A 26660-nucleotide genomic window follows, 5' to 3' on the forward strand; every position below is an offset into this window, starting at 1 on the left:
TGTAGATATCAGGTGGTAAAAGAGGCATTTTTCTCTAATAAGATACAAAGCTACATCTCTTAACCTCCCTAGTAGTTGTATTCATGTACAGAACGTTGTTTATAATCCTAGCTACACTGTGACATAAGTCATTCTATCCAAGGAGTCAGTGACTTTTTATTTGCTTAAAGCACACAGAGGTATTCCCCCAAGTGATATAAAAGATTCCTTCCCCCAAGGCTAGTATTAGCTAAGATTAATTAGCAAATAAACTTTGCGCTCTGTATTTTTGAGCGGATGAAACAAATTACACAAACAAAATAATAATGCACTTTATTTATTAAAGGGGAAATTCGATAAAAACTCCAAATTAATCAAGGGTATTGCGGCACTCGAATCATGTAGCTGTCCTAAAACGGATAGCGTAATATAAAGCATTGGAGACGGCCCTGATAGGTTAAGGTCTGTAGTGGGAGGATGTGTTGAAGATTCATGTTGCTATCTCCTTGTTCCAGGCGGTTCAGTCATTGGGGTCCTCTGGCACCCAGTGTACCCCTTTTCTCAAACTTTCCCTGCCTGCTATAGTTTTGACACTTTCTAAGGCTGGCACCTATTCCTTTCATATAATTATGGCGTTTGATGTGCGAGCAAGAGTTAGGTCAAGTTGTTTCCTGTCTCTGACATCTATTCTTTACTGACACGTTCTCTCAGACCTGATAATGCTGAGTGCAGTGTCTGGTGCTATAGAGAGGATTGTTTGTTCTTCTTCAAAAGGGTCACCCCTTTTGCTATTACAAGCTATTCAGTCAGTAGTGCAGTTCAGTTTATAAGTTGAATAGTAAATGCTCATATAATCTGATTTTACAGCAAATATTGTCATATTGTCATACTGGTCAAATGACAATCTGACTGTTCCTTAACATCTGGAATATCTGCTCCCTATTCCTGTAATGTTTCCTGAATGGAGATATAAGCTGTCTGCTACTTTAAAGGAAGCAGTCAGATGCCTAAACGTCAGTTTGGTCCAAGAAACTCTGTCCATGCACTTGCAGGATTTCCAGGACCAAACTTAACATGTCCGATCAGTTCAGTGATTCTAGGTTCAGTCCAGGAAATGTCTGCAAAAAGACATAAAAGTAATTTTAACGGAGTAGTGAGATATCTGTATCTGCCAATAGAAGATCCCCCCAGTCTTCTCAATCCATGCTTCAAATTGACATATGTACACACCACGCTTGGGTTATAGTGTTCTCTTTTTCTATATACCTTCAACATGAATACAAGTATCAAAACATTCACCGGCAAATTTAATCGTATTCTATTCTATTGATCCTTTTTCAATATTCCAATATAAAATATATCTCCCCACGTGTACTTCGCATTTCAGACGAACGGAGTGTTAGGATGATTCCTTTTGGAGGGGTGGCTCTTTCAGGGTTTTTCTATAGATATAAATAGGAAGAGATACATTGTAAGTCAGTCCAGGAAATCCCACAAGCTAACGGGGCAAGTATCTAAGACTGAACTCACTTGTGGGTAATGGGCTTAAAGGGAACCTGTCAGCAGAAATTGACCTAATAAACCACTACCAGTATGTTGTCATGCAACTGAACATCTTCCAAATCATGTTTCTCTCATGACCCAGTGTGTTGTAATCATTGATAAATCTGAGATGTAAATTGGTTGTATAAAGTCATGGAGGCGGAGATTTAAACACTGAAGTCAAGCTCTCTCTTCCTCAGAAAGTTCCCTTTACTGTAAATGATGGTCCTGTATCAAGAGACATCACTAACCAGATCTTCTAAAGTCCGATACATGACAGAGGAGGCGTTCAGAACTCCCTACCTTGACTTCCGTGTTAAACTTCCCTCCTCCTTGACCTTACACAATCAATTTACAGCTCAGTTCATAGATTTTCTGGATGATGCCACCACACAGGATCATGAAAGAAACAATAACTAGAAGCTGTTAGAATGCTTGCTAATATTCTGGTAGTGGTTCATAAGGTAAATTGCTGATTAACGGTTCACTTTAAGGCCAGTTGTACAAGGCCTGGTTTAACAAATGTGTACAACTAGCCTAACTATACATTTGCTGGGCAGAGAAGCCAGTGGGGTATAGTCATAAATCTGTTTAAAATCTCACATAATGTGTGCCAATAAACTGTCTAAAACACATTAATAAAGAGTTTTTATAAGGGTATAAGACTGGTACTTCCAAAATTTGGCATAAATTAAAGGAAATCAACCAAATAAAAAACAAGGAAACCTAGAAATACTCACCTCTGCTCCTCTTGATGTTGCTGGCACTGTCTGTCGCTAGTTTTGACATGCTGTGAAAGTTATAATTAGCAGCATGGAGCGCAGAGACATCCTGTCTGGTGCTCCGAGTGACTAATTATTCACACCCCTGCAACTCTCTCTCCCATGCTAGGAGCATGAAAGAGGGAGGTGATGTCACGGGGGGGAGTGCGGGGGCGTGTATAATTAGCAGCCTGGTGTGCCGGACATCTTGTCCTTGCACTCGGTGCTGCTAATTAAAACTTTCTTTTCTAGGTGATCCTGGCGTGTCTAGACTAGCGGAGGAAAGATAAGGACGGATAAGATAACCATTCGATTTTGATTTCTGCAACAAATGTATACCTGCAATATTCGGTGCAGTGAAACCTGGATTATTACTGATTTGTCTTTCCTTCCATACAGAATACTATTTATATTATGGTCTACTTTCTGTGTCTGTTGTAGTCTGTTAAGTTGCATTAGACTGTCTGACCTGGCAACGTTAGATTTATGGTAAGCAGATTTTATAATAGGAGTGTGCACAATTGTTGGCAATGACTATAGTTGGCACAACTACATACAATAAAAAACCTACAATAAACCACATACAATTAATACATTTCTTTCTCTATTTGTATTAGGCAATGATCAATTGATTCAATAGAAAAGCAAGCGGACTATCATTCTGGTAAAGATAAACATGTAAGATAAGTGGAGTGGTTTTGTGGCGTAGTAGTTGCAGTGAAATTTTTATGGTTACCATGTAGTATCTGCTAAAGTCTCAGCCGCTTCGCTGCCGTACAATGCAATGGCTAATCTGCTGTGTGTACTTCTCATGTGAACATATTTTTTAAAGGGGTTGGCCACTTTACTTCATAGTCTATTAAAAGTTCTGCACCCATGTCTTGATATGTAAAGAGCTTACAGGGCTTTTGCTCATGGACAGACAAGATCACCCGACTCTCCATCTGCAGCCATTTTATAGTCAGGACTGTCTGGCTGATGAGGTAAAAGACAAGAGGCTTCACTTTACATATCAAGAGGGTGACGCTGAACTTTTAATAGAAGTATTTGGAAAATTACCTCATATCCTGCCCCCAAATTTACACATACATTACAAAAAACATGAGGTCAAGTGGCCAACCCCTTTAAGTATTTCTATTCTAGTTATTGCGTGAACTTGGCTAAGATCACTGCTTATCTGCAGTGGTGAATTTAAGCGTAACTAAACCTTTGGAAGCAATTGTTTTATATGTCAGACATGCACAGTGTAGGTGATATTAGTGAACTTTCTTGTGCAGTAAGCAGTGTAGCTGAAGCCCATACACAGAACAGAGATATGGAGAGGAAACTGAAGATTATCGCTTTCCCTACCTAGAACAGATTTCTTTGAAGGAAATCTACCGTAATATGATATACCAGGGACACTTACTGATAGATCCAGGCTCTGTGACTATGTTAATCTCCTTATATTTGTTATCCATGTCCTCCTTTCTTCTAAAATCAACTTTTAAAATGATGTTATTGAACCAGAAGGGCTACCTTAACCTCTCTATCATCCGATTTTACAGACGGTTACACTGTCTCACCCTCCCCTGCTCTTACTGTAAGAGGAGCAAGGAAAAGGTATGAGGCTGTGTAACAGTCTGTAAATCCAGATCACGGAGGGATTAGGGTAGCCCCTCAGGCTTATGAGCATAATTTTAAAAGTTGATTTTAGAAAGAAGGAGGCCATGGATAACAAATATAAGAAGATTACCACAGTCACAGGGACTGGATCTTTGAATAAGTGTCCCTGGTTTATCATAATGGATTTTTATGGTAGAATGTATCTTATTAGCCAACCCTGGCTATACATTTTTATGTGTTCATATACAATATGTAAATGTATGACATGATTTGGGTCACCATGCCCCTCGCCTCTCCCCAAGCCTTACGTCCCCAGGTGAGCACTTATAGAGAAAATATTTTTGGTTATCGGAGAGAAGTTCAGAACTACAGACAATTTTATTCTCACAAACTAATAGCATTCAACACTGCTTTTTTGTGTGTGATCAGCTTGTATTTTAGGTTATTAACATTATTAACATTTTAGCATAAGTCTTTTTACTGGTCGCACGAAAAAAGTGTAAAATATAATCTGTTCCCATTACTCAAACATCTGCTGAGTTTTCTAACATTTTAACCATTTAACAGTCTGGAAATCTGCCATCAAAATCCATCATGATAAACCAGGGACACTTACAATAGATCCAGTTACTGGGACTGTGGTAATCTTCTTATAATCTTCTAATATTTTAAAATATTTTAAATTATGTTATTAACTATGGTGTTACCAGAGCCCCTCTGTGTTGCAGCTGCCCAACTTTTTCCACAGGCTTTTTCCACCTCCCACCCATTTGCTGAAAATTCCTTTGCTGTAGTGAGATAACGTTAGGCAAATAAAAAGGGGGAGGAGCAGGAGGAGGTGAGACAGTGTAACAGCCTGCGAAGCTACAGCACGGAGGGGTTCTGGTAGCTCCTCCAGAGCACTTCAAGCTAATTAGCGTAATTGTAAACATTGATTTTAAGAAGGAGGCCATGGATAACAAATATTAGAAGATTACCACAGTCATAGGTCCTGGATCTATGAGTAAGCGTCCCTGGTTTATCATGGTAGATGGTTAATGGTAGATTCTCCATCATAATAAAAATTATATTGAAAACTGCTCTCACTAGGGATCTGAGCATAAAATGGTATTAACTCTTTTCTTGTTCCAGCCCGTTTGGATGCGGCACTGGTTCCCATTGGTCACTTACATGTTGGTGTCTCAAAAATGCCTATGCATGCCCACATTGCCTGCCCCTGACTAAGCAGTGTCCCTACTGGGACATCAGGAGGTAGAGACCAGCATGGAACTGGGCAACGCTAGGACTGCACAAAGATTGAGAGGTTGAGGGTTCACTTATATATGTTAAATCCTCTATTCTTAGTGGCTTTCCCTAACTTTTCCCTTTTAGGCTTAGCCACATTGATGAAAAGTACACTGGGTGGGTAACGTAAGTGCCCAACCCCGTCCACCTTGTGAAGCTTAGAGAAAAGTACAAATGGTGGAGGTCTCGATTTGTAAATAAGTGGTGTTTATTTATAATGAATAATAGGAAAAGTTGGTGGAAACAAATACAGTTATAGCGTACAAGCTGACGGTCAAAGGACCTGAGGAGCACACCGGCAGCTGTGCCTGTTGAGGAGGATGCGGGAGCATCGGCCGTGTTGTCAGCAGAGGTGGATACGATGCTCCGTGGTCAATCTGCGTAGTTGCTTCGAGAGTAGGTGTATCACGGGCTGGACAGGAGGAGCCAAGTGTGGTGTCTGTGTCCAGGCGGTAGTGTACACTCAATGGTGTATGTACGCAGTGTATGAAGGGGGGGGTGCACTCGTGGATGGCGGAGTGCGAGGGGTCCCTAGTAGGCCCTAATAGGGGCTGAGTGGGAGCCCTAAAAGTCCCTGATTGCTCCTAAATTCGGGGCGGCAGCCCTAGATGGCCGTCGTCCCGACTGGAACCTGCCCCTGTCCTCGGCCAAGTAACCCTAGTTATGGCGGGGAGGGAAAAGGGGATATGTGCAGGTTAGGACAAAGGCTGTGGGGATCACAGTAATCTGTCGCAGGTAAGAGACAAGTGCAAAGGTAGAAAAGTAGGGTGAAGAGGCAAATTCAAATTCAAATTTAAGGTGCGAATCCCTTAATGTAGTATATGACTGTACGTGGTGCGAGTCGTGCGACAAGTTACACCATGCGTTATTAAGGATGAGGTCAATCTTCCCTACATGCCATGTTTCACCTATTGAATATAGGCTCATCAGGGGAAATAAGACCTATTGGGGAAAAGCGTAGAACAAAACCATAGTCATATTCTGAGGTGAACCGGTGTGTGGTTAGGATGGGACACATAGTTGGTGCTTACCCTTGTAGTGTGGAAGTTTGCAACATGCCTAGAAGGATTGGGTTGGGGTGCACCGGAGGCGAGTCTGTAGTGATAACAGATCAACAAAGTCAAATGGCTTGATGAGGAATGATAAGACTGGAGTAATAAGTCGATATGAGGAGAATCTTACCTGGGGTTTAGGTATAGGTCAAAGAAGTTCTCCAGAGGTAGGTGCACTGGCAATGGAAACGACAGTATAGTGATGCTGTCTGCGTGAGCGCTGAGACACTGTGTGTCGGTGGAGCTGCTCAGATGTTGCCGGTGTGTGACGCCCCAGTGGCCGATGGGAGGGCCGAGTATGGGCTACGCAAGCATGGCGTCCGTGGGGCGCCTGCGCAGTGTGCTCCGAGGTTGACCGAGATGCCCCGGGGAAGGGGCGGGGACGGGCAAGCCGCGTCGCCCGGCAACCGAAGAAGCGAGGCAGCGCGTCAGACCACGCCCGGAGACCGCCCCCGGAGGCTGGCAAGGTTGACCAGAGGAGCTTCAACGGCGCAGGAGAGGCGGACAGGGTAAGAAATTGAAATGCATGGACCGCCAAGGGGATGACCGGAGCGGTGGATCAGGAGTAAAGAGAGGATCCACCGGTGTCTCGAAGGAATGGTCGTGTGCTTATCAGTGTGGGTAAGAGCAGTGCCACATCGAAGCATGGGAGGACCTGAGAATTAGGTTTGTTGTCTGGACATCAGAGGGAAGGGAAGAGAGGACGACCTTCATGGAGGGGTGTATGGTAGGTGAGTTAAGGGGTGCCTGTATTGTGGAATGTGGGCAAGGTGAGTGTGGCCTCTATATGAAGCAATTGAAATTCAATTGTTCGTTGAGGCCAGAAGGGCGACTGTCTTAAGCCGGTAGATCCACTGGGCTTTTTTCTGGAGGAGTAAACGGTCCCAGTCGCCCCCCCTCCTCATTCATGTGTCGTGATAGGGGTTTGTCGCGGCCGTTTCTAATGTCTCCTAGATGCTCGCCAATCCGGCGGCGGAATTCTCTAAAAGATTTGCCAATATATTCCTTGCCACAGGGGCAGGATGCCATCCTTCTCAGGCATGTTGCAAACTTCCACACTACAAGGGTAAGCACCAACTATGTGTCCCATCCTAACCACACACCGGTTCACCTCAGAATATGACTATGGTTTTGTTCTACGCTTTTCCCCAATAGGTCTTATTTCCCCTGATGAGCCTATATTCAATAGGTGAAACATGGCATTTAGGGAAGATTGACCTCATCCTGAATAACACATGGTGTAACTTGTCGCATGACTCGCACCACGTACAGTCATATACTACATTAAGGGATTCGCACCTTAAATTTGAATTTGAATTTGCCTCTTCACCCTACTTTTCTACCTTTGCACTTGTCTCTTACCTGCGACAGATTACTGTGATCCCCACAGCCTTTGTCCTAACCTGCACATATCCCCTTTTCCCTCCCCGCCATAACTAGGGTTACTTGGCCGAGGACAGGGGCAGGTTCCAGTCGGGACGACGGCCATCTAGGGCTGCCGCCCCGAATTTAGGACCAATCAGGGACTTTTAGGGCTCCCACTCAGCCCCTATTAGGGCCTACTAGGGACCCCTCGCACTCCGCCATCCACGAGTGCACCCCCCCCCCCTCATACACTGCGTACATACACCATTGAGTGTACACTACCGCCTGGACACAGACACCACACTTGGCTCCTCCTGTCCAGCCCGTGATACACCTACTCTCGAAGCAACTACGCAGATTGACCACGGAGCATCGTATCCACCTCTGCTGACAACACGGCCGATGCTCCCGCATCCTCCTCAACAGGCACAGCTGCCGGTGTGCTCCTCAGGTCCTTTGACCGTCAGCTTGTACGCTATAACTGTATTTGTTTCCACCAACTTTTCCTATTATTCATTATAAATAAACACCACTTATTTACAAATCGAGACCTCCACCATTTGTACTTTTCTCTTAGCCACATTAATGGAAATTCATCAGTGACTAGTCCATGACATATTGCATTGACAATAGAAATGTTTTTTATGTATCTGCTGTGGATTCTGCTTCAGCTCCTATCTTCTGCAATGCTAATGGTAATTATGTAGCAGACCTGCTCTGTACATTATGTATATCAGAAAGATTATATAAGGGGCACTGCTGTTAAACCCCTTTATAGGGAGTGTGACATGTCCACATCTCTTCTTAGCCAATTTATCCTGTTGGAGGGGCATGACTCATATATATATATATATATGGTGGTGCTCAAACTTGAGTAGAACACAGAACAGAGCATTTATTCATCATATAAAATATCATCTTCTTAAAAACAGCAGCATGCATCACAGGGAGAGGAACACAGGAGCGTTTACAGGCTCTGTGTCCCCATCTTCAGGCTCCTTTCACACAGTCAGTATTTCGTCAGTATTTAGCCCCCGTGTTTTAAGCCTTGCTTACAAATACTGACAGTCCGAAAGTGGCCTTAGGCTCCTTGTGTTGTCCACCTCAATTTTGGTCCACATGGATCATATCACATACAGATCATTGTGTAGAAATGTACTGGGTGATTCAGTTTTATTGATAAGAGTGAGATTTGAAAAAAAATCTTCACAGTTGATGTTCACAGTGCAAACTTTTCTGCAACATTTTTTTTTTTTTACAATTTCTTCAGCTTCTTTTGTAATTTCGAGGATGCACAACCCAAAGGAATGCAAACTGTTTCTAGGACAGATAATTGTACAAATTGTATCTTATCCGGATATTCTTCCTATAATGGATAGATGGATCCTTGGTTCTTGTAGTAGAACTCTTAGTCAGTGTCTGTCTCTTAAAAGAGAACTTCAGCCTTACTTTTCAATGTGATAAGCTGCCCAACCCTTACTCGGTGTGGCACACAATGCCAAGAACTCAGGTTTCTCTCCTGGTCACCGCAGGTGGTTCATCTCTCCATCTCACGGTGAATCATCTGCATTTAGTATCTAGCCAAGCAGGTCCTGTATTCTACAGTAAGCAGGTTCTTCTACAGTAAAATGATGAGCATAGTGGATCAGTCACATAGCAGCAATACACACTGCCCTCTTCAGGTATACAAGGGCAAATGAGTTTTGTGTTTATTTAAAATATATTTTTAATTGTGTCTCATCAGCATGTGTACAACCTGTAGATTTATTTTTTAATTAAATCAGTTTACAAATATAGAAATGTTAATAAACCTTTAAGGTAACTACCAAATTTGTGGATTAGTAGATTTCTACTTTTTTTTTTTAATAATGATGACCCATACATAGCATATGTCTTAAAGGGGTTGACCACTATTAGCAAACTGCAACATGGTTAGTATAAATAATTAATTCCTTTATTTATATAGTGCCAACAGATTACGCAGCTCTACACAGAGCTTGCCCAATCATTGTCCTCATGGGGCTCACAATTTAATCATACTGCCTGTATGTTTTGGAGTGTGGGAGGAAATTTACACAAACACAGAGAGAAGATACAATCTTTGCATGTTGACCTGGATGGGACTTGAACCCAGGACCCCAGCGCTGCAAAGCTGTAGTGCTAACCACTGAGCCACCATGCTGCCCAGATACTCGACTTACCTTGTTAATGTTTGCTGTGAGTCACGTCATCTCACACACCTGGGCAGCAGGTTGAAGAACTTCTATAAGGTTGCATATCCTGCTAGTTTCCAGCAGATGAAGGGGGTTGCGCAGTCATTACTGTGGACGCTGCCCCTCCAAACACTGTCGGGAGTGGTTATGACAGAGTGGGCATGCAGACAGTAATAACTTCATGCCCCCTCCATCTGCTGGAAACTAGGGAGTCCAGAAGCTTCTGGTCACTAATGACAAAATTTAACAGGGCAAGTATAATGTGGATCTTCGACTTACCTTGTTAAAGTTTGGTATAAGTGGACGACCCATTTAATAGATTAGAGGGGTCCGACAATGTTCTCATCCGCATTGCAAGTTCTAAAAAATCCCAGATGGAAACGTCTTCAATGAAGGACTTGCATCTGTTACAATGACACACATCATAAAATGAAATTTTTAACATGTGGGGCTTCCATTAACATTTTTGTTTTGTGGAGCAGAACAGCATAAGACCCTGTAGAGGTATGTGATCACAGTGCTGTTATCAGACTAGCAGGATGATATTGTTGTTGCTTTCTTTATTTTAAATACCATTCATAATTTTCTTTTTTTGTTTAAAAAAATGTCTCATCTTCCTTTCCTATTGTTAAATCTACAATAGGTTATGTATTCCAGACCTTGAATGAGTTTAATTCATCTGAAATGGTTTGTAAATGCTGACTGTTGTTGATGTACAAGATGTTTGCTTCTTGTCTCTACACTTTGCATGGGTGTGTTACATAAAGTGTTAACAACAGGAAAATAAAGTCTTATATCAGCAGCGGGAATTACCGGTATATAAATCTCTGTATAATTATCTGTTTGTACTCACCAACTAATATAAACTTGTGTGCAAACACATATATACTAGTAAACACATGTGTACTAGCGTGTGTGAAGGAGTGGTGCAGCGCCCGCAGGTCCTGGCAGGGCCTTATGTAGATACATATAGAAAGGCAGGCAGCACTCTAAACGACAATGAAAAGTTGAGGGGAAATGTATCACCTTTTTCCAGGGGTTTATATATTCTATTTCATATTTCAGCATATGGGACCTTTTTGTTGCTTGTTCAGTACAGTATCTAGGGTAGTTTTTCAGGACTTGAAGGGGTGTTCCCATTTCAGCAAATTAATTTTTTTGTTTGTATGATGAAAAGTTATATGATTTCCAATATACTTTCTGTATCGATTCCTCACAGTATTCTAGATCCCTGCTGCTGTTTATAGAATATTATATTCTGTGTTTACTTCCAGTGGATATAAATCTGTCCATGGTCACACAGATGCACAGCTCTGATTACTCTCTGATACTAATGAGCCGTGCACCTGTGTGACCATGGTCAGATTTCTGTCCACTGGAAGTAAACACAGAATATAGAATTCTATAGACAGCAGCAGAGATCTAGAAAACCGCAAGGAATTGGTACCAAAAGTATATTGGAAAAATGTATAATTTTTCATCATGCAAAAAATAACAGTAATTTACTGAAATGAGAATACCCCTTTAGGGAAAATACGTTACAGTTTTTCAGCGGGATCTCTAACACCAACAACCTTAATGAAGGGCTCCCAATATCTAACAACTGATGTGTCAGGGGACCAGACAGCTGTTTTCTTATAGGACCTGTGGAACGGCCAGACATTGGACCTGGAGGTTCCAACTAAGAAGGACAACACTGTGCAGGCTATGCAGCCTCTGACATTTTGGAAGACTCCTGGCATAAATGACTTTGTGGGTAAATAAAAGTAGTTGTGACTCTCTTAAGTTTATGCTGAGGAGAATGGGGAAAGGCCTGAAGCTATGTCGTTCCTTGTAGTCCGGAAATGTGTAGGCTTAGTTTGCTATTTTTCTTTTTATTTATTTTTTTTCATTTTTACCTGGTTTCTCCACAGGTGGGTTTAAATACATTTTTAACTACAGGCAGTCCCCGGGTTACATACAAGATAGGTTCCATAGGTTTGTTCTTAAAGGGGTTGTCCGAGTTCTTGAAAAAAAGCTAAAAGTGGCCGGGACAGGCCTGCTTAAAAAAAATAAAGCTGTACTTACCTTCCGGTGCCCTCCCGTATCCAGCGCTGCTGTCGCTCCGGTCCGGGCGCCATGTAAACAAACACGGCCGCCGGAGCAGCGCTGGATTCAGCTTCCGGCCGGCCGTGGCCGGGCACGCCTATCCGTCCCTATACACAGCATTGTGTATGGGGGCCGGAAGGTTGTCGGGTCCGGCCGGAACTGAGTCCAGTGCTGCTCCGGCGGCCATGTTTGTTTACATGGCGCCCGGACCGGAGTGACAGCAGCGCCAGATACGGGAGGGCACCGGCAGGTAAGTACATCTTTATTTTTTTTAAGCAGCCCTGTCCCGGCCACTTTTAGCTTTTTTTCAAGAACTCGGACAACCCCTTTAAGTTGAATTTGTATGTAAGTCGAAACTGTATATTTTATCATTGTAGATCCAGACAAAATTTTGTTTTGCCCATGTGACAATTGGAGTTTCAAAGTTTTTTGCTGTAATTAGACCAAATTTTATTAAAGCTTTATTACAGACATCTTACAGAGGATCGTTGTACTGGGACTATAATAAAGCATTCAGAGGTCAGAGTGGACAGAGGGGTCCGTCTTTAACTAGGGGTCGTCTGTAAATCGGGTGTCCTTAAGAAGGGGACCGTCTGTATAAACAATCTAATATTCATTGTTGATTTATTTGAGGCTGGGCACATTTTTTTGGTTCCCTTATTATAGTTCTCTTTAAACTGTTACCCAACCTCCTAGTAGTTTATCAGGAACCACTTTGACTTTCCCTGAATACCTACTCCACAGGTGTGTCTGTTTATCATAGTTGGTGAGGTTATCTAGGATCATTATGATAACATCTTAGTCATATTTTTATTGTTCTGTCTTTGAGGGGCACTAACTGCGACAAACGTCCCCATTCAGCGCTATACTCCCATCGTCTAAAAAAGCGTGAACTAAGTTGAAATCTGTTTCCCATAGAGAGTTCCCTGACAAATAGGTCTCCAAGTTCTGATAGTATTTTTTTTTATGAGATATACTCTCTAAGTTTGCATAGATTTGTGCCGTCCTTCAAAAATTATCCTACATTTGTAATGTGTGCACTTCAGTAAGTAAACAGTAGGGAGCGCTACTGAGAAATGGTAAATCCTTGTTTATTCTCTAACAAGTAGAGAAAGTTCAGTGCTCAACCTGGCTTCCTTTTTTGAGTAGTGAAAATGAGGAGGAACCAGGCACTTCCTGAATGGCTGCATTCCTTCATTGCTCTTTGACCAGTGTAGCTGTTCCAGTCCTGAGTGTGGCTACACAGGACTCATCCCTCCACCCCTCCGCCTCTCTCTTCTGGATGCTGCAGAGTGATTTCATTCCTTGTCGGCCGTCTGTTACATGTGTATCACTGTGCTGCAGTAGTAGATAGGTGGAAAAAGCAGAAAGGACTAAAGTTTCCTCCTCTGGACACAGGTAAGTCGGAGAGGAGAGCCGCTGCTCTTTGTTCTTTGTTGCTGAGCAGAGTTGTACTTCTTTTACAACTCTTCTATCACTATATAAACACATAGGGAATTGTGGGAGAATGGACGTAGTAGAGTTGGGTTTGTCTGCAGACACACCTCACAATGATACAATAATGTAGGTAAGTACCAACGCCATAGATTTACATTGTGGATTTGATAAATCCATAAATAATGTCTAATAACAGTATTTGATTTGTTATTCTTATTGTATTTTATATTGACATTTTTGGAGGTTTGTGTAACTGCAAGGATAGAAGCATAATGATTTATGTCATGGGGCTTGATGCGTGTTTTATGGATATCTTTACATTACTGTAATTTATTATGTAGTTTCCAAACATTTTCCCCCATTTCTAAAAACGGGAGTATAAAGAAAAACTTGCTTTTCTTGCTTTTAGAGCACATCTCATAGTGGAATCTCAAAGAGGCAATGACGCCTGGAGGTCTTCAGGATGCAGTTTAATTTGACCTATATACTTTATATGAAGCATATGCTACGGAAAGAGGGAAGGTTAATGTGTAAGGTCTCCTATAAATTAGAAGCTGTGCATACAGCTATACAGTACATTTCCAGATGTTGCATAGACCTGCTTTGAACTCACCCCTCCCCAGTCCTGTTGCGGATCTTTGCCAACAGTGATTCATGGAAGGTTTTTTTTTTTTTTTGTGGTTTTAATTTTTTCCCCTCCTCTGTTTCTAAAGTGATGGCTTAAGTCTGAGGCTGACCTGTAGGTCAGGATACAGCTGTACAGGGATGCTTTCTCAGCAGTTTATTTTGTTCCTAAATTTAGCTCTTTGTTGGAAGATCGGGAAAACATTTATAGTTACTTATTGAATGTTATTTGAGGTTACCGTTTGAAAAAGGAGATGGTGTTCATATGGTGTTCAAGCAGTATTACTGGAAAAATATGGTCACATGTGTCATGATGCCTCTCCATTGTAATTCTTTTAGCCATCTCTGTATACACAAATATAAGCCAAGGCACTTACTTTTACCACAAAAAATTGGGGAAACTTATTGACTCGAGTATAAGGCTAGGGTGGGAAATGCATTGGTCACAGCCTCCCCTCACTATTGAAATGCCCCGAAACCTCCCCTCACTATTGAAATGCCCCGAAACCTCCCCTCACTATTGAAATGCCCCGAAACCTCCCCTCACTAGTGAAATGCCCCGAAACCACCCCTCACTAGTGAAATGCCCTGCATCCTCCCCTCACGAATGAAATGCCTGGCAGCCTCCCCTCACGAATGAAAGGCCCGGCAGCCTACCCTCACTAATGAAATGCCCGGCTGCCTCCCCTCACGAATGAAATGCCCGGCAGCCTACCCTCACTAATGAAATGCCCGGCTGCCTCCCCTCACGAATGAAATGCCCGCCAGCCTCCCCTCACTAATGAAATTCCCGGCAGCCTACCCTCACGAATGAAATGCCCGCCAGCCTCCCCTCACGAATGAAATGCCCGCCAGCCTCCCCTCACGAATGAAATGCCCGGCAGCCTCCCCTCACGAATGAAATGCCCGCCAGCCTCCCCTCACGAATGAAATGCCCGCCAGCCTCCCCTCACGAATGAAATGCCCGCCAGCCTACCCTCACTAATGAAATGCCCGGCAGCCTACCCTCACTAATGAAATGCCCGGCAGCCTACCCTCACTAATGAAATGCCCGGCAGCCTACCCTCACTAATGCAATGCCCGGCAGCCTACCCTCACTAAAGAAAAGCACAGTAACTTTCGACCACTAATGAAATGCCTCTAGTGTTCCCCGCCGCTCCTTTTCCCTCTTCCCCTTTAGCTTCCTGTGTAGCAATGCGGTTAGATCATCCATGTGCTCTGCCCGCGCACTGTGATGTCAACTGTGTGCATGGACCCATCTCTACAGGTAATGAGTACAGTGTTAGAGGAGATTCTTTAAAGAAAAACAGCAGTGAAAGAGCCAGAAGTCTTGCTCATTGGTAGGGGATCAAATACTTTTTTCATGCAATAAAATTCTAATTAATTATTTAAAAAAATCATACATTGTGATTTTCTGGACTTTTTTTTTAGAGTCTGTCTCACATTTGAAGTGTACCTACACTAAAAATTAACGACCTCTCCATTCTTTGTAGGTGAGAAAACTTCTAAAATCAGCCTGGGATCAAGTACTTAATACCCTTACCATAAATATTCGAGTATAAGCTGGGGCTTTTCAGCACTCGGCTTATACTTAAGTATATAGAGTAAATCTCAACCCAGTATGTTTGCAGCATCATTCTTTCTAAAACTATTTTGTTGCAGAAAAAAAACCTGAACTGCAATATGGTTTTAATTATTTTAGGAACTTCTCTGCTTCTACCTTGGTGTGACCACTGTAACCACCAGAACTTTGTCTCCTATCCTATGGATAGGTGTCTCTTCATAATTCTTTCCATTATTGTCTTTTTTTCAATTTTGGGAGATGACAATTTGCATATAATCAGCCATGGCATCCACACTACACTGTACACATATTTTTTCCAGTGAGGTAGGTTTGCACATGTGTTGCTTGTGATTTGGCTTTCCTTCAGATGTCAAAAGCTGAATCCAAGATAAATTATTGACAATTACATCGCAATAATGGAGTTCTTTTTGCATGGTTTGCAGATGACCCTAGTCTTACCTGTAGCTGTAAATAGCAAAGCACTTTCACATATCTCATTGCTATTCAGCGGTTGTGTTGTTGGCCTGTGTACGGCATTGTACTGATTCTCAATGGAGGTGTCTCTTACAGGGAGCCCGCTGTGGAAAACCCACGTTGAGCACGGGTTGGCTGGCATCGTCAAAGACAACAAGTGGCCTCTGAGTTCTAATACTGCTGTAGCGTTTCAATGAGATCCCAGCAGATCAGTTCAGCTGCCTTTTTGTTCTAGACTACTGCCTTTGTTTTCATTAATCCATTCAATGGTGTGATGTATGGGTCTCGTGCCAGCCAAATAGCTCTCTAGTGGACTGTAGAACTGAAAAAAGTCAGCATGGCAGGCAGCTGCACAAATTAGTTATTAATGAATTATTAACTCCTTGACTTTTGGGAAATATGCTGTACACACCGTCGTCACATCCAGATGCAAGTAAATAATGTTCAAAAGATATATTATTTGTGCCTGGTACTTAAGAGGGTCTGTTGTTGTATTTGTTATAATAGACCGCAAATATTATAGGCTTTTCAGATAAAGTGCTCACTACAGGAGAAGAAGCAGAGAAAGGCACAGAGAAGCTGATTTTGTAATATAATTTATTAAGTTAGATTACTACAAGATTACTTTTACCATCTGAACTATTGATTTCTGAAATAAATGGAAAAAAATTGTTTCAAGGATTTAGTTACACTTTTAAAAAGTAGATTTCAGGTAAATATTATTTTCAGATATATATTTTTCCAAAAATATACATATTAAAAGGACCTTTCATCAACTCACCAATTCTACTTGTTTGCACTCATCAGTGTCACTTCACTACTGAAGCACATACCATAATTTTAGCACCAATATGCTAATTAAGCTCTCTGCTGCCACAACCTGCTACCAGAATGTCTAATTAGCATATTAGTAGTCAGACTCCACCAGTACAAACTCAAAGGAATTTTCTTCTGTGGAACCTTCATAGATGCCTTCTTCTTCATTGGTAAAAGGCAAAATCCACTGTATAACCTGCAGCAGAAATTTCCACAATGTTGCAGGAAAGCTTTGGGGTCTGCAAATTCTTGAACTCAAGTTTTCATTATTAATATTGTGCAACTGTTGGTCTCTAGCAATATAAATACCTGTATGAGGACTGCATCTAAAATATTGTGTAGTCATAGGGGGATATTTTTTGAGCGCCAGGCTTAAGCCTCTTGATGTATCGGCCAGGGACATTCGCAGCGTTTATTTCTAGAAATAAACCCAGCCGGCGACTTTTCACCAAGTGAGTGCGCAGGTGGGAGGAGAGTACGTCCCGCGCCAGCCCACTCCTGGCTGGCCATGCCCTCAACTTGGCCGTCCACGCCCCTCTGGCGTAAAGGTGGTGGATAGGGCTAAATAGCTAGCATTTGCGATTATTGCAGGGCTTCTAGGCCCTGATAAATATGCCCCATAATGCGAATTCTCACAAGGGGGAGCAACTGTTATTAAATATGTCATGCTACATATAGAACTGTAATCCATTTAGCTGGGTGACCTTTTCTTTCAGCAATTGTACGCTGGTTTGTATTAATTTTCCTTGTGTACATTGGTGATTTTTCTGCTGGATTCCATGGTTTTCTTGTCTTCCTTGGTGCTTATAGTATTTTAGATTCAACATTGCTTTATGTGGAAAAATCTATTGCATAGTTTCTCATTGGTTAGTAATGTTACCGTAAAATATCTGTACCTATCCTCAGACTGCAGCACAGGACTGTTTGCACAACCTGTGCTCATACACTTGTGGAATAGTTTAATTGACTCTCCCGCCAATAATGACTGACTGGCTGGTAGCATCTTGTTTCTCCTCCAGCTCTATCATAGGCTACCTCTACATCAAACACCATGTTTAACATGACCAACAGCTCCCAAATCTACCCGCAAGTCATTGTGTTCACCACATTATAAGCTTTCTAAATAGATACATTTTCAGTTACCTTTTAATCTGTTGGCCTATACAAAATTCAGTTTTGTGCACCCAAAAGCTCATTAGCATAAATATAAAAACTACAGCTAAATTTTCTATAGAATGACACAGGGAAACAGATTAGATATGTCTTAAAGACTTGTAAAGTGCCCTACACAGTGCTTTTTAACCTTTATGGTGATGTGGGAGCTTGTAGACCCCTTAAAACTGTCCCCAATAGTACAAGACTTTATTACTGCTCCCACTCCTCACTTTGTGACCTAATGAATATCATATGTCTGCCTCATAAAAATATCCTCTGGAGGGTATTGTAGGTTAAAGTGGTAAAAATAACACAAAAATGTGATTGCACAAGTTTACTTAAATTGGTTCAGTTGCTGGGAATGTAGGAATTTCTTTGTCTATGTCATTTTCAGATTGTTTATTTGTACAAACTGTTCAAAGATAAACATTATGAAACAAACCTTTTATGAGATGGTTATCAGTATCAAAAATCTGACTGTGGAGATGTAGCTATAATCTTGTGCAGAATGTGAGCTGGGGCAGAGCCCTATCTAGTTTGTATGTTGGGGAAAGCTCTCTTAGCAGAGAAGGCTTCGTAAAAATGTTATCTTTGCTGTGAAAACCAAGGGATTTCAGCTCTGAAGCTGAACTTTATGAATGCAGTGCTAATGTAGGCCTAGAGATTGCATTAACGCCTCTATAAATGTCATAGATGCCTGTACAGGCAGTTTTACTCCTTTAAAATTAAGGCCCATGTAAATAAATTCCCAAAGGACTTTTCTCTCCCTCCCATGTCCTGGCTCCTTCTTGGTGGCATCAGCTATATTGCTTACTAAAGCAAGCAGTTCCTAATGCTACACCAAAGGTAGCAGTGTTAACCCTCTGATAAAGCTAGCAAGCACTGCAGTGCCATACACTTGGAACGCCAGACCAAGCTCACAGCGATCCGGCGTAGTCATGAGGAGGCGGTCTGAGGCGCTGCTTCTTCCGCAGACCACCACTTCCACGCCATAGGCCGGCAGTGTGTATAAACCAAATCATGGGGAAAAAAAAAATTTAATGTTGGACTGTGCTGGTTAATAATCTGGCACATGTTAACTGTCTAGTCTTCCGTACATATACTTGAGTATAAGCCAACCCAAATATAAGCAGAGGCACCTAATTTTACCACAAAAAACTGGGAAAAACTATTGACTGCAGTATAAGCCTAGGGTGGAAAATACAGTGGTGCCATCCCATGCCGTCCAGTATATAGCTGGCCAGCCCCCTCCCCACCCAGTATATAACCAGTCCATTCCCCCAGTATATAGCCAGCCATCTCCTAGTATATAGCCAGCACCCCAGTATATAGCCATTCCATGCCCCCCACCCAGCCTCTAGTATATAGCCAGTCCAGCCAGCCCCATATAGATAGCCCACAATATGCCTAGTTCTTAAAAAAATTAAGTCAAAACTCTTTAAACGCCCCCCGCTGGTCCCCTTCTAAGTTCTGGGAGCAGCAGGTCCGTGGGCACATTCTTTGTGCTTAAAAACTTGATTTATACTAGTATGTATGGTTTGTTTTGCACTACAATTAGCCTTATTCACACATATGTGATTTGGTCAGTATTGTGCATCAGAAAATGGAGTGAAAACTACATAGAAATCAGATATAATTGAAAGATTTGCACCAGTTCGGTGTGTTTATAACCCACTCGTGGTTTTGTCTCAATAACTGATGCAGAATACTGGAGTAGGAATACTGACAACTGGAATAGTCATAACATAAAAGCAGATGTGATTGGCTGAAGTTTAAAGGGGTATACCCTCTGGGCATTCACATTTAATTAAATTCATTTGCCATTTGACATTAATAAAGACGTTCCTGTGTGAAGATAAGTTCTCATAAACCTGGCCATGTTGATACTAAGAAACGAGATAGCTTCCTCGGATACGTCCACCTCACATTTTGGCAGTGATGGCCAGATATGCGATATTGAGCCCTGCCCGACCACATGGATTCAGCGTTCATTACTACAGGACGGCTATGGGGCATGTAGTAACTCCTGGGACATTTCATATTCAGAAACTTCTTGCTTCCTTATGCAATCACTCCAGCTGAGGTGGCCGTATCCAAGGACACAGTTTTGTTTCTAAGGGACCATATGACTACATTTATGAGAAATTATCTTCGCATAGGTAATTTTTTAAATAACATCTATTTGAAGAAATGTTTTTATATTAATGATTAATGAAACTGAATGTGAATGGCTAGACGAGAATACCCCTTTAAGTCATTGAACATTGAACATTGCAGTGTAGCAACATGGCATTGTCTTTTTAAGTTTTTGACTATTGCTGCAACTATTAAACTACATAACCTCTTTATATCACACCTACTTTTTGTATAGTCCTATCTCCTGCCACTAAGCCTTGTTCATTTTTCAGGCAACATGACAAAAAGTGTCTAAAGCATATAAATAATGTGGTGTGCAGCATATAGACCTGAGTTTTGGAACAAATAATGCTACAATTCTAATCTGTTTAGCCAATATTTGACACTAGACAACATTTTAATATACACTTGTATACATTAGTACTTGGCAACCTGCATATACCCCAGAAGGTTTTACCTGGAATGTCAAAATGAAAGATTAATGATCACTAAGTGGCCACTGCTGTTCTTCGTTATGGTCTTGTTGAAATTGGTAAAATAACGTATTCTTTAAAAAAAATGTTTATTAAGTTCTGTTTTGTTCATTTGGTGCTCAATTTGATCTTTATATGTACATATAGTATATCATATTGGTCACAATAAATTTCTACATCTTTTCATTTTTGTTTCAGAACGTCCAGAAAGGAATAAGCCAGAACACCGTTTTCCAGGGTAAGTGCTGATTCAGAACATATTACTGTTTAATAGGCTTTTACGTGACCTTAGAAATGAAAATCTTTTTATACTGCAAGTTTTATATGCAAGATGAGTGATACATTTGTATTTAAAATGCCAAAGAGAAAATGTAACAAATAATAGTAAATATAAATGATCAAGGATTAGTACTAGAAAGGGAAATTAGGTATCATCTCTTCTTGTGCCACTGGCTGCGCGTCTTTTCTAATGTTTGCATATGACTTGCTTGATGATTTTGTCCATCCATCTAACAATGAAGTCATGTAATTTGGAAAGCCTGGATAGCAGGGTGTGTCGGAGCATATTTCAAGAAAGATCTGCATAGACTGACTTGTTAAGTAAACTATAATTGAGAACACATGTGGAAAATACATATTGTGTTCTAGCATGATCTCTTTTCCCCCACTTTATCACAAGCTTACTGTATTGTTTATATAGGTTTTGTGCAAATGGAATTGACTAACTTAAAGGATATATCATGTTTGAGTACATTGGGTTAGGCTATGTTCAGACCTAATTTTAGCCCTTCATTGTATGGATTCATCAGACAGATTGCTTGAAGGTATCCCACTTGCTCTTGCAGTGGGTTACATTCTTCTGTTCCTCCCTTCCCCTTAAAAAAGGGGCACAGTTAAATCACTGTAGAACTCCCAGAGCATATACTCAGCGGAGGACCGGGATGGATACAGTTTATTTGACTCCATTCTCCCATAGGTTATAATGGCCTCTGCTGAGCGCATATGTCGCTGCAGCAGGCAGCAAGATGGGACTGGGCTTGCTGCATCTTTCTACCCTGTGTTTCCATCAGAATTTGAAGTATACTGTGCAGATGGAGGCTAAAAGGATGCCTCTGCCAGTAGATGTCTATGGATATGCTCGGCATAAACACCAGAATATGCTAAACATATTCATAAAACGAGATGTAAATGTGGCCTTAACAGAATATGGTCCGTAGGCGGGGTGCCCCTGTTAAAGTCACAATGGAGAATTATTAAAGGAAATGGTATATATAGAAAAGTGAGGGGTCAGCTCACCTGAAGGCACAGCAGCGTATGACCAGGAGTCCAAGTACGGATTCTCTTTGTTCCAAGTCCAAGAAATGTATAAAGTGCAAATAATCCAGCTCCATGGACACGCCGGTTTGTAGATAAAAACGTGATATTTTCTTTATTGAAGTACAAAAAGAGATACACAGCCAAGAAGGGGGAAACACACACAATGCCACGGATTATGGTCTACGCGTTTAGGAAAACTCCTTAATCATGACCTGATTGGGCAGTGTGCATAAATACTAGCTACTTGCGGTCACATGACCTGTTTAATTTACATAGAAGACATACACATTATAAAATCTAACATGTTCTTGTTCTTGTTCTTGTTATCCCATTTTTATATGCACAATACTATTTGTATTAGATTGCCAGGGGGCAGGTTAGAGCCAGAGCCCCTGTATTTTAATATGAGAGCACAGCCCCTATATATAAAACATCTTTATAATCGCACTTTTAGGATCTACCACTTATTAAATGGTATATTTCCTTTAAAGGGAGAATTTGTGGTGAGCGTCCACTAGTTCAAACCTCTCCTCCACCCCTACCATCCTACCACTGGAAAAACACCTTTATAGAAGTTCAAAGTTCATTATGCAGTGCCTGTTTCACGGACTGATCCCAGTGTCTAGGACGGGAGTGCGAGCTTCATAGTGATTATATGATACATGAAGTCACTTCTTCCCAGTGGAACGGTAGCATTGAAATGGTATAAAAATAACAATACAGCTGATAGACAATGGTCTTCTAAAACTGCCCTTATGTTGTACTTTACTATCTGTTTTAATTGTTGTTGTTGTTTATCAAGTCTTCGTGGTTTCTAGGAAAGCTGGGGGCCAGCACTGTATATTACAGCTTCCAAAAAGATTGTCACCCAGGGCACTGAATGGGAAATGTCCAATATGGGCAGCACAACAAATCTGGATTTGTCAGATTTGCCATGTAGTACTTTAGAAAGTAAGTTGAGGGTCAGGAGCTATGAGACAGCTGGCTGTATGTGCCTTAATCCCAAGGACTTTTTCTTAATGTCCTAGCTATTCTCTCAGAAGGATTCTTGCGGTGGTGTAGCTTTGCACTCTATCATGTTTTGTTTTGTGTGTATGTTTTCAATCTTGACTCCTGGGACCAGTCATCTGGAGACTTGATGTTCGCTGGCAGATACATGGAAAAACACTCCTCCTGATCCTTCCCTGTAGTGGAAGTACTGCGCTTCACATGACACAGAATCTCCATGTATCTCTGTACTTGCCACAGCTCCTTACCTTCTGCAGCAATAATCGTGAACTTCCTATGGAGCGTTTGCTCGGTCATGATTCTGGTTTTTATTACAGAGGGCGGGATCCTGGGATTACTTTACAGAACTGGAATAAACAAAGTAAATTGGCTTAGATATTGGAACTGCCCTTTCTTTCCAATTGTGAGGCAGAGTTTGTGGACTTTGCAAGAGGTTTCCATCCTTTTACGTAATCCGTTCCTCTTCTGTTTTCCAGGCAAGGACCCCTGTCATCCATAAGAGCCGTTATTAAGAGAAGTAAGTTTCCTTTGTTTCCTACACGTTTCATCATCCTGTTTACAGGATTGGGCTGCGTCTAGTAGTGTAGTTAAAGATGGTGTCGTTTTTTTCTTTTTAAAGAATACATATAAAGATTCCTATAGCTTCTATTTATTTTGTTAACAGCTGAATAGATTGTTCTGCAACATTTCTGTAACTGCTGTAAAAGTGATTGGCCTTTACAGAGATGGATAAGTACAGCACCCTACAAGGAACAGGAACAGCAGTAACATACTGTATAGTTACAGAAACTGTGAAGCTGTAACTTTTCTTCGTCGATACGCCAATGAAACTAGGGCTGCGGAGTCGCTGTTTACGGCACAACAAAGCACACATTTGTGTGCTGGTAGAATAATAAATGGACAACGAGTATTAAAATGATCTTCCATCAACAAAATTTAATTTGACTACACATTTGGCATGCATAGATAAAAATACTTGCTTACTTCCCCTATTGCTTTTGTCACAAATGGCCTCTCACTTTTGAAGGACAAATGTCTATAAGTAGTGTAGATTGAAGGACTGATGGTAGATGTGTCCTACTAAGAAGTTCCTGAGGAACATCGGACTTTATTTATTACAGCTTTATACACCACGATTGCAGCAATATAGAGTTATGAAAGTGATCAGTTTGAAGCGCTCCATCTACCTCACCGTAGTGCCTCAGAGCTCCTTGTGTTATAATTTATCCACTCCCACATTCGGCTACCAGTCCACCCCCATCCTGCCTATCACCTGGTCTATGCCCTGGGGCAGTGGGGGAGTGGGACTGGTAGCATAATGGGGAGAGGGAATAAATGAAAATACAAAGCGTGCTGAGGTTCTCCAGTGATGTGACCAGAGCACGCCAGGCTAATTACAATAATCACTATATATAGAGTTATAGTACAAGAAGTGCAACTTCTTAGTAGGACACATCGACTATCAGAAAAACTGATAGTAGATGTCCTTTAAAGGGGTTTTCCCACGAACTAAAGTTAGGCCCTATCCACAGGATAGGGCCTAACTTGCTGATCAGTGGGAGTCGCAGCGCTCTGCAATTTCTGTCAGCTCCATAGAGATTAATGGAGCAGAACAGTCATTCGCAGCCGCCTGCTCCATCAGTTTGACAAAGCGACGAGGGGTCCGACGGAGGTACGGAAAAACCCCTTTGAGTACAAAAATCATCATTAGAATTAGTGCACTTATTCCTTGTTGGATGGGAGATTATTGAGCTCTTCTCTCCTAAACTGCATCATAGCACTGAGCAAAATTGACTGTGTGTGCAACATCCTTCTGCAGATGGTTCTGCTGTGTCCATCAGATTTTTGGGGCATATCTGTCACCCCATGCATTGGTGGTTGACAGTATCATTCAACACATCAGTGTATAGTACAGGCTTTCATAGCTTCTTGCTTCATCTGTCTCTTTTATAAAGGGCAAATAACCGGCACAGATCTTTATCTCTATTACTTTGCATAAATGACCATATTTTCTTTTGTGAACATCTGCTTAGTCCCTTTCTGCAGTGAATGTTTTTTTTGTCTAGTTTTTCATTCTTTTTGGTTTATAAATTGTTTATTAAAATTTTATTTCAGCATCCAGAACTACCGGACAGAGTGAACAGCAGAGAGATAGAAGGTAATGCTTTTCCCATGTGGTTGTCACTCCATAAACCATATTAACAGTTTAATCGCGACAAATGTGCAATAGAACATTAGGGCAGTAATGGCATTAATTGACTCAGCATGAATTCTGAGTTTTTCCATCACAGGGTGTGATATTCCATGCAACAAATTTACAAAATGCTCTCCTGAAGTAGTTCAGGAGCAGAGCTGCATCAAGAGATAAAGCTTACTCTACTCTGTAACTACATAGTGGGGTAGTGCCCAACAGCAAAGATTGTTCTTTACCCATTTATACAAAGACCTGGAAGAATAACTGCATGTATGCATCTGATCACATGAAATCACAGCAGCCTCCATGGAGGATGGAGAGGAGTAAAAGTCCATGGAGGCTGCTGTGACTTCATCTGATCAGTTAAATCCATGGGGTTCAGTTTGCAAATGTAAAGGGTTAGATGACATTACACTGGTCACATGACATGAAGTGCTGAATAGTAAGGAGGCATAAGGCATGGGAGAAGTAGATGGTAAGGGCCGGCCAAGAAAGACACACCCCCCTGATGCCAGGTAGAATCTGGATTATCAGGCAATTTCGGACAGTTTTAGTGGTGTAAATTAGTCTTTAACTATATAAGTAAAGCATGACTTAAAATTTAAGTTACAGTTACAGTAGGGAATGTTTTACCATCAGTCTTCAGAGCCTATTCATTAGTAACAATACAATTCACATTCCGTAATTATAAGGTTCTTGTGAATAGACTTTGGTCAGTGTTTTTTTTTTTAATATGCCATCCACATAATAGTCCCAGGACACCTTTAACTCCTTCACTAACAGAGTCTCTAGATGAAGTTCTTGTGGTATCACTGGGGATCCAATTCAAATATCATGACCATTTTAAGGTCAAAGCATGAAAGATGAAACGGCACTCCTTGTAAAGCCCTGCAAGGACTTCCAACATAAGTCCTGGTGCAAGCTGCTATCAGTCCCTGTTGCCAGGACAAACCAATACATCCACAACTAAAAAGGCTGCAGCATTCCTTAGAATTTCAATGCAAAAGTGAGGTGTCCTTTGTTTAGATTGAAATTGTAAGGAGTTCTGCAGCCTTTTTCATTTAGGATCATGGCTATTTTATTCAGCCTTGTAGTATTATCCTCCTGATTCTTCAGTCTTCATGCCAAGTCAGAAGACACTTTGGGCTCTTGGGTTGACATGGGCCTGGATTGGGCATTGTTTTAATAAATTTACTTCAAACATAATGAACTTGCTTCCACAATGGTTTTCCTTTTTCATCAATCCATTTGCCCAGAGGAGTTTGGAATCCAATTTCCTTTTTGAGAAACATGTAGAAACAAGTGGGTTTTTGGTAAGAAACTGTATTATACAGAGGATATGCACACACGTGATTACATATTTTGTAGTCAGTACATATTTTTTTTTGTTCTTTCTGTGTGGCTGCTTTTTATCTCGGGGCCCTTTGGGGTATATCTGTGACTATAGCTCACCTACATTGATTACCAGGAGTCTGAGGTAGTCTGTGACACACCCCTGGTCTCATTAAAGGTTAAAGCTTCAGCTTTTTCCCTCCTCCCTGCGGCTTTGTCTTCTTTGATTGGCCACTATGTA

The 26660-nt window shown here is 41.4% G+C and overlaps 1 protein-coding gene and 1 long non-coding RNA gene across 3 annotated transcripts in view; one reads left to right on the forward strand and one right to left on the reverse strand.

Annotated features, from left to right (window-relative positions):
- The window catches only part of SH3D19 (SH3 domain containing 19), a 76392-nt gene that overhangs the window by 9955 nt on the left and 39777 nt on the right, over positions 1 to 26660 (forward strand). For both annotated transcript variants that reach the window (XM_072121436.1, XM_072121445.1), the window contains exons 2-4: positions 20767 to 20806; positions 23370 to 23410; positions 25009 to 25051. In XM_072121436.1, the coding sequence (XP_071977537.1) occupies positions 20767 to 20806; positions 23370 to 23410; positions 25009 to 25051 (124 nt within the window). The remainder of the gene's footprint in view (positions 1 to 20766; positions 20807 to 23369; positions 23411 to 25008; positions 25052 to 26660) is intronic.
- On the reverse strand, positions 312 to 16156 carry LOC140075466 (uncharacterized). Its single transcript, XR_011849426.1, has 3 exons — positions 15974 to 16156; positions 10081 to 10205; positions 312 to 1421 (listed from the first exon to the last, which is right to left on the reverse strand). It is a non-coding gene; the product is annotated as an uncharacterized lncRNA (long non-coding RNA).

The sequence above is a fragment of the Engystomops pustulosus genome, chromosome 1 (assembly GCF_040894005.1).
Source record: "Engystomops pustulosus chromosome 1, aEngPut4.maternal, whole genome shotgun sequence".
Taxonomy (NCBI): domain Eukaryota; kingdom Metazoa; phylum Chordata; class Amphibia; order Anura; family Leptodactylidae; genus Engystomops; species Engystomops pustulosus.